Source organism: Xiphophorus maculatus, chromosome 2 (assembly GCF_002775205.1).
Source record: "Xiphophorus maculatus strain JP 163 A chromosome 2, X_maculatus-5.0-male, whole genome shotgun sequence".
Taxonomy (NCBI): Eukaryota; Metazoa; Chordata; class Actinopteri; order Cyprinodontiformes; family Poeciliidae; genus Xiphophorus; species Xiphophorus maculatus.
The window spans coordinates 10,219,827-10,228,978 of NC_036444.1; the positions used below are offsets into that span (position 1 = coordinate 10,219,827).

Consider the following 9,152-nt stretch of genomic DNA (forward strand, 5'->3'; position numbering starts at 1 on the left):
ATTTTTTTCTGATGTCTGAGGTCAGAAGCAATTATGAGTCAAACTTAGTCTGCTTTATTCATCCTGAAACCAGATCAGATGTGTGCTGAAAATCATTTTCTTTTTGCGGTGCCCAATTAGGACCAAGTTCAAATAATTTAACTGTTAATTTGAGGTTCATTAATTTAGGTTCCCCACACCATCCAAAATCATACGTTAGGTACATTTTCTCCGGTTGTATGTTTTTTTGGGCTTACTTCTATGTTAGACTGTGAAGACCATGTTCTACATGTGAAATAATGAGAGTGATTTGAAAAGTCACACACATGTCTTCATATTTATGTGGATTCGAAACATTTTATGGTGTGTCACACAAGTTATTTTGAGGGGACGGCAAATTTACATTCTTATACAAGCTTTTCAGTGACAGCTTAAAATTGCAAGAAAGTGTCATGTCTTCACTGTTGTCCCATGAACAAATATAATTATATATTTACCATATGTGATTGCTGTAATCACTTTTGCTAGATGTTAGATTCTGTAAATTCTTATTAGCAAGAAAAGTAGTGTAGGAATTCAACATGGAAGACAAATGAGATGTAGGTTCATTCTTTATTTCCAGCTGTAAACAATAATGGTTCACATTCAAGGAAATGGAAAAACAATATTATAAATAAAAACACACTCCATTATTTTAGAAACATTTTTCTCGAAGGTGCACTCCTCCTTCTATGCAACAAATATTACACTTTGACCAAACTGAATTTCACAGCTTTGAAACTTATGTTGTGTTAAAGGCTATGTGTTGTTTAGTACAATAGACAAGGAGTGAATGCATGGAGTTATGCAGCTTTTAGTTTAAAATGACAGTATGCTTGAAATGGTTCTTTTAAGACCATTTCTTTGGTACCAGCGTCAACAGTACTGGAAGAATTTGAATACACTTTTATGTTTACATGAAGACATCTAAGTCCAGCGTGCACTTTTTATATAACACCGATAAATAAAGATTAAATATCCTGCACAAAACAGTTTTTTTACAGTCCAGAAAGATGAAAGCCATTTTCTTGTTGAGGTCCAGGGAACATCTGCAACATGTGTGTTTTAGTTCATATTTTCTGAAGCTTGATAGCTTATCTGAATTCAGAGTCATTTCGTACTATTATTTTTTCCATCTGGTAAAATGCCCACAATTTCCAGCCTTTTCTTCTCCCTTCATTTTTCTCTCAAAGTGAATCTGTCCTTCTTCTGGCAAACACAGCAGACATGCTTTTTACTATGCCCTTAAACCTCAGAGGTCTCTTTGTGGTGAGCTTGGCATCCTTCATCCTGTCCACAAGGCCGTTAAACACAGAGACAACGCTGTGGTAGTTCTCTGCAGCCGAGACTTCATAGAAGAGGCAGTCCATGCTGAGGGCCAGCATCCGGCCCTCCTCACTCAACACTGTCCGTCTGTGGAGCAGGTCCTTTTTGTTGCCCACTATCACTATGGGGACCTTATCCCTGCTAAAGCAGTCTCTGGTGGATTTGATCTTCTGAACCAGCCTGCTGATGGCGTTAAAGCTGGCTCTGTCACAGATGCTGTAGACCAGGACGAAGCCGTCTGCCCACTGGATCTTCTTATGCAAATGTGAGGCTTCCACAGACAAATCCTGCAAAATAAGACATTTAATAAAATTGCTGCATAAATTCTGTTTTTTTTTTCCACCTGGTTTTTGCTTAAGATCGGAGGTCTTGCATGAACACCACTACCCCCATATAGGTCAATTGCAATTTTCCCATTCACCTTGTGCTATTAATGCCTGAACAAGAGTTCAAAATGATCTTTTTGGCTTGTCACACTATTAAGTAAAGTATTCACAAGTCTGAAGCTGTCTAAAACATGTTTTCTTTTATGTAGAATACCCACTTAAGGTTTGATCAGTGTAAACATTTAAATTCAAATTATAGATGATCAAATATAGTCCAGATTTTTTTTCTTCTCATTTTCTGCAGTACATTGTACATAATACAGATTGTGTCCACAACAAACAGACAGATAGATTTCCAGATTATTTTGTATGTGGGTGCCCCTCAGGGTGTGGCACCCTGGAAAGTGAACCAGGTCACCCATCTCCTACTACATATAAAACATCAATAAGGCAGAATCTTACAAGATTTATTAGGTCTAGATAGCACATATACCTGAGAGTAAGGCGAGTCCCAGATATTCAGAGTGACCTCTCTGCCATCTACTATAAAACTCTGGCTGTAGATGGATTCTGAAAAATGAAAAGAAATTTGTGTCAGAGTTCATTCATTGAAAAGGCATCAAAGTTAAGCGAGCATAATGGGAACTTACCGATGTCTCCATATTCACCTATAAATCTCCGAGTCAACAGGCGCACAGTCATTGCTGAGGAAGAAAATAACCACCTTAATATTCAAAAGCAATTCCAGAAGAGTTAGTCTTCTGTGGAAGAAAACGTGTTTTACCTGATTTCCCGACACTTTCTGTCCCCATAACAACAATATTGGCTTCCATTGTGAGTGGGAAACTTGTTAGATGTCCATGTGTGGATGAGGACCGGGTCCGCTGCTGTGTCCCCGCAGCCGTCTGAAGGCAGCTGTTATAAGACGGACGGGTGGGCGGGGCTAGCAGGCGAGCAAAACAACAACTGTCAGACCTCTGCCATAATTTAATGATTTCTATGTCACGTGGCAAAGGGACAGCGCGGGGGGGAAGAAATCAAATCAAATCTAGACTCAGTGTGTGTGGTGCTAATGCTCCTACTGTACTGAGGAGGTGCAGCCCTACTAAACCTTTATTATAGGTTTCTCTCTAAAGGGCGAATATAAAATGTGAGATCTAATTTGAAGAGTCACCCTTTATCCCCTCCAAAAGTGCATTAGTTACCCAGTGAATGAATTCAGAATCCAAACTGAGGCTGAAGTTCTTGTTTAAGTTGGTCGTGAAAAAAAAAAAATCACGAAATCTGGTGATCAATCAAATCAAGACAACTGTGCGTTTTTGAATTCTCTGATTAATCTGACTAGTCATCAATGCTATTGAACACAGTTTTCTGTTTATATCTAACACTGTATTATTTGCTGACCTGCTTTCGGAACTAATTAGGATGATTATGTGCTTGGTTTTATTAACCCGCGGCTACGAAAGTGTGTGGAACATCTAGGTTCAATAATCTGGAGGAGTGACTCTACCTTTGGCAATGAAGTGTTGTGAAACCTAGAGGACGTGACAAAAGAGAGTTGATAGAAAATTTTGTACTCAAATTGCTGTTTTTTAGTATAAATAGTGCATTTTATTATAGTTTGTGAAATTCATTATTTTATTCACCGTTTTTATGAAATTCTTAGCAGATTTCTATTCTCTGAGTGGGCACTGTTCTACTCAGAGTTGCCACAAGGGGGAGGTGTAGTTTAATAAATCCCCTACCATAAAGACTTTATCAGTTTTTGTTTATCTTCCTGCGGTTAGCTAAACCTACAGACTTGGAACATTGATTGGCTGAACAGAAAAAGGGCCTCATATAATTGGCTGTGACAGTTTGTAGTTAGGCCGCCTACAAATCAAACTAAATTATCTTTACATCTTTACTTTTTTATAATGACCTGAGTATCAAGGAGCTTCGGATTACTAATCCAGAATGTTTTCCTTAGACATGAATATGACACAGGCAGCATGTTACTGCACCTGGAATAACAGGGAGACTTTTCTCTTTTAGGTGTACTAGTGTAAAAGTCATCTAAGGAATATAAAGATGAAAAGTACTATTTTGGGTCATTGCAAAAAATCTCAGTAGGACTCCATGAAGCGGGGAAAAGCACTGCTGGGAAATTGCTTGGTACAGTCATTATGTATTATAACATCAGCAAGGTATTTTCCCATCCAAAGCTGTTTAACAGGAAGCTGGTTCGCTAGTATGTGCTTATGCAAATAAATCTTCTTACAGACTTAACTCACACTCACTTTATGCTCATGATAATTTGCCTTTCCTCTATTTCCGGAGCAGTGATAAGAAAAGAAATGGAAAATTATCCTCCCAGTGAATGCCACCGGATGCCGTTCCTTATTTAAATTAACCCTTGATTTGCAATTCTACATGAAATGTGACGCTTAAAAAAGAGAGGGATAAAACTGAACTGAGGTGGCGCTTAATTCATTCGAGATGTGCAAAAGTGCTCATTATAAAAATACAGTTTAACAAAAACACAACGTGATTTGGGATGGAAGCTGCTGCAGAAAATGTCAGTCAGGCCTAAACTTCCTGGAGGGATTTATTATTTTTGTCCTACATATTGACTAAAAGAGATCAAATTCTTTTTTATTTTATTTTATTTTAATGCAGTTCAATTTGCTGCTCAATCAGTGAGCGGAACTGATGTCAGTTTGCAATTAAAACTCATGAATTTTTTAAATCCTGGCGGCTTAGGGTCACAGAGAAATCCTATAAGCACTGAAGTTACAATAAACACACCCTTATGAAATCAAAAAGCACCTGTTTCATGGGTGAATTAAAAGAAATTGTCATTGTATCATTTAAATATATTCTACTACTGCTTGACGAAATATATAAAAATATCATGTGAAGTAAAGGTACGTATTGTGCCATTGGTATAACTTCAAGAAAGCCTCATGATCCACGACACAGAAAAAACCCACACAAATTGTGCTGAGTCCTGAAAATGTCTTTAAAATAGCAAATAAACATATTTCATGAATAGTGTCTTACATTTTGTCACGTGCCAACCATAAACTTCAGTTTAATTTTTCAAGATTGTTTGTGATAGACCAACACAGAGCAGTAAATAATTGTAAAGTTGAGGAGAAAATTGTGTACGGTCTTCAAAGTAAAAATGTGAAAACTGTGGAACATCTGTGTATTCAATATAAATTAAAACTTTGCAAGAATTGCCAATGCAATTACAGTAAGTCTTGCAGGAAATGTCCCGACCAGCTTTTTGCTCATAACTGATATTTTTGGCTAACTTTTCCTTATCAAAAAGTCGATTGGATTGGATACATAGTGTCACATGTCTTGCCATAGATTTGATTTAGGACCAGAGCCAATCAATGTCAATCCCTTATGGCTCTGGTTGTATTGTCAGGATCTCTGGTCTACTAAAAGATTAATCTTTACCTCAGTCTCAAATTTTGCAGCCTACAGTAGATTTTATCCCAGGATTGTCAAGTATTGAGCCCCATTATCTCCCTATCGACTCTTTCCCTTTTCCTATCGAATAAATGCATCTCAACAGTAGGATGATTTGAACTGTATTTTGTGGGACAGCAGACTAAAATAATAATCTCTTCTAATCGGAACACATTTTTTAACAAACGTTCTTAAAGAAGGTGCATGTGTAATCTACAGAACACGTGGCAAACTGCAAATGGGAGGTCTAAGGACTTCCTTTTAACAATGTTGTGTCTATTTGTTCTCTAGATTCTACACCAAAGTGGGTTAACTGAAGTGAAATTATTTATATCTTCTAATTGTAATGCAAAACCGAAATTTAGCCCTGTGGAATCGCAAAAACAGTCTTTTCAATCTGCAACAAAAGTGTGTTTTTCCTCAAAATGCTTCTGCCAGTTGCTGCCAATTGGTAAAACTGAAGGCATCCGTCATTAGCAGCCACTTACACACTGATGCTCTCATTAGACAGCTGTGACTGAAGACCACAGAAGAGGCAAGAGTGCGCCATTAGCGTGTCATTTCCTAGAGAGGAAGGAAACTTTCAGACCCGTGCTGTCAGAATCACAGGATGAGAGTGGAAAGAACAGAATACCTTCAATTCACAGACTGAAACAATTCCTCCTCTGTCCCTCCGGAGTTAGCAAGGAAAGAACACAAAGTGGGCTCAGCAGAGAAAGTAAAGAAAACACAGAGTAGCTACCAAACAGTCATTTACATCTTCTTATGCTAAAATCAGATTTTGCCGCTTATTAAAAGCAAACTCAAGTTGGAATGGTTGCTGTAAAGCTTTTGTTTATTTTTCAGTATCTAAAACATGACTTAATGAGCCCTTTTCTGGATATTTCATCCAGCTTCCTGTCATAAAACATCAAATTTTGTCAATCTACTGTACCTCAAAGTGCGGTTTACAGTTGAGAATGTGCTTGCAAGAAAAAGTGCTGCCTAAATATTTCATAGTATAAATAACCGTAAGTGGCTTGTAATGGACTTTGAAAGCGTGTCACGGTTTTACATAACATCTTCTCCATCTCCTGCTTGTGTCTTAAAATGTGCTCAGACGTGACTGTTGTAGACAAAGATTTCTTCATATCTCTGCTTTTGAAAGATTTTTTGAAAGTAGCTGCCCTCATTTCAACCTCTTGAAAATATTTAATTAGGTGTATTATGATATTTCTAGGCAGATATTTGACCTAAAATGCACTCAACATCTTAGATTTTTATTCAAGCTAAATTTCATGAGTTTTTTTTTTTTCATTTAACCGCATAGTAATGTTCTTTTTGTATTAATCCATGACAAAATAATATTTTTTAAAAGCCTGTTACTATTAATGAAATTTTGTGAGCCAAAAAATTACAATGTGAAAAATATCAAGGGGTTTGCATACTTTTACAACGCATTGTACATCATGTTGCTTTTCACATCAGTTGGGTAAGTGGACACATAAATAGCATTAACATTTGATTATAAAACATATAAGAGGCCAAATATTCCTCTGAGCCAGTTATTACATATTTATATATAATATGAACCTTATAAACCAAAACATATTTACCTCATATTTGTTCTTCTGGATGTATTTGAAAAATTTCTTTACAAAATCAGTGCAGTAGAAATTTTAAAACAAGAAATGTTAAAACATATGTAATCAGAATAATTCAAGTATACTGGAATCATCTATTGACTGGATTTTATAGTCCCTTCTGTTGAACATAGCGCTAAGTTAGCATTGTTAGGCCCTCTTTTTTGCCCTTTTATTTACATTTATATATGAAATCCATAGCTCAAAAGTTTTGAATTGATTTCTACAGAAGCTCTGTTCAGTGTAGAAATCAGTTGAAGTCTAACCATGTGTAATACATTGATCTTACTACTAAATGATAAATCACACAGAAGTATTTTATATAATTTCTTGCAGCAAGAGAAAACTAATTTGGAGCACAACTGAAAAATAATTTTGGTTTGCCTGCCTCCTGGCATCTCCACGTGGTGTTTTGCCCTTGGCAGAAAGTCTACAGCCAAAACTGCCACCACTCACAGGAGTTGTTGGGGAAATAACCAAACCAACTAACCAATATTCATCTATCCATTATCTAAACACACATATCCCTGCAGGGTCGGGATGGGAGCTTGTGCCTATATCCAACGGTCATCAGGCAAGAGGCAGAAACACTCTGGACGGATTGCTAGACTATTGCAGGTCAACGTGCACACACTCACGCTACAGAGACCAATTAACTACATACATGCACTGGGAGAACATGCAAACTCCATGCATGGAAATCAAGCCCAGGTCCTCCTTGCTATAGTCCTGTATTCTTAGCATTTCCAAAGAAATTATGTTTTGAGTTAATCCTATGTGTCGAATGTTAAAACACATTTGAATACCTGGCTAAAAACAGAAATGCAAATGGGTATGTGTCGGGGAAAGCATTCCATTAAAAGCCAGACTCAATAAATATTCAGGAATGTATTTTACTTTTAAATAAATCACAGCACAGCCTTTAGCCCTGAAGCTTATACAATAATTCATAAACAGTAGATGTATTAGTTAAAATATGACTGTGTCTAATGCCATCAAACCAAAATCTTCCACCAAAATAAAGAAAAGACACTTACAGGCAACCCTCTGGATTTGCAAACATCTTATTCAGCAAGTCGTTCAGCTCAGCTGCAGGGGAAAAATATGTCACAATCTGAGCTCAAAGAGAGAATAAACAACCTCTGCTTCTACATTTATATCCTCGCACAACTTTAAATCCTGCTGCATAAAACAAACACAGCAAAAATACAGCCAAAACTCTTTAGCTCTCATTGTTTGGTAGCCTGGTAAAAACCAGCCTCTTGACCTCCTCTAAAGAGATTTTTTATTTTATTTTTTTTTTTTTTAGGAGACTTGCACAGGAAGACAGTGACCAGGCTATTGGTTTTGTTCACTAATAACTGAAGTTTTTCTTTAACTCATGTTGTGCCTTTCAAAAGTACTTACAAATGTACTATTGTCATGGTGAAACTTAGTGGTTGTAACATCATACCTTGAGGTTTTTATTGTTTCAGCATGGGGGGTTGATGGGAGTATGAATGGGTGTAAATACAGGGCAATTCTGGAAGAAAACATGTTCTATTGTCCAAACATTTTTAGACTGGGACAGGGGTTTAACTTTCAGAAGGACACCAGCGCTTAAGATCCAACCAGAGTTATGATGGAATGGGTATGGCACGCTGATGTATTAGTTTGGCCCAGTCAAAGTACAGGCCTACATCGGTAGTAGCTCTTGAAAATTACTGTTTACCTAAGCTTTTCTAATCTGGAGCTGAGCTTGAGCAATTTTGCAAAGGAGAGTGGATAGAAACATATAATTTGCCATTTACTAAACTAAAACATATCAAATCAAGAATCTGGAAGATTTTGCTAATTTATGAAAACATAATGCTGCAATGCAAGAGTGGCTTCCAAGTGGCTTCTCTATAACTTTGTTGCTTTACAAATCAGCAGTTTTAGAAGAGACTCAAAGGCGCGGCATAAACACAATAGTATCTTTTTACATAGAGTAGTTATAAAAACAGAGAGTTTAATTTGAGCTCTTTTAGGGAGATGTTTGGTCTTTTCCTTCTAATCCTTTTGTTGTGATCAGAGGGGAATCAAATGACGCTCACAGACGGTTCACTCACAGGGCAATTCCTCCTTCATTTGCATGAATTTAACGTATGTAAATTAAGACGGAGATTGGGGAGACAGTTCTAAAGTCAACGTGCTTATATGTCTGAATTTGCAATCCTGGCACTGTGTTGTACTTTCAGATTTAAGGACAATTTTTGATTTTAAACAAAAAGAGCAATAAAAGATTACCATTTGTGCACAACAGATCATTTCCATGTTATGTGTTGTACACTGCAGATTTACAAAGGAAAAGTGAATAATATCTGCGGTAGTATAAAATGATCTTAACTCTGGATTGTTTCCAGTGAGATTCTTGGAT

The 9,152-nt window shown here is 36.9% G+C and overlaps 1 protein-coding gene across 1 annotated transcript; it reads right to left on the reverse strand.

Annotated features, from left to right (window-relative positions):
* Positions 1-572: 572 nt before the first annotated feature.
* On the reverse strand, positions 573-2,570 carry LOC102226126 (ras-related and estrogen-regulated growth inhibitor-like protein). The gene is made up of 4 exons (XM_005798212.2): positions 2,455-2,570; positions 2,321-2,374; positions 2,164-2,240; positions 573-1,631 (listed from the first exon to the last, which is right to left on the reverse strand). The coding sequence occupies exons 1-4, from the start codon at positions 2,501-2,503 to the stop codon at positions 1,206-1,208; spliced, it is 606 nt and encodes a 201-aa protein (XP_005798269.1). The 5' UTR covers positions 2,504-2,570; the 3' UTR covers positions 573-1,205.
* Positions 2,571-9,152: the final 6,582 nt, after the last annotated feature.

Coding starts and splice junctions, on each gene's coding strand:
- LOC102226126 (XM_005798212.2), bottom strand. CDS start 2,503: ATGGAAGCCAATATTGTTGTTATGGGGACAGAAAGTGTCGGGAAATCA. Junction 2,375..2,454: donor AGAAAGTGTCGGGAAATCAG/GTAAAACACGTT, acceptor TTTCTTCCTCAG/CAATGACTGTGCGCCTGTTG. Junction 2,241..2,320: donor AGGTGAATATGGAGACATCG/GTAAGTTCCCAT, acceptor TTCATTTTTCAG/AATCCATCTACAGCCAGAGT.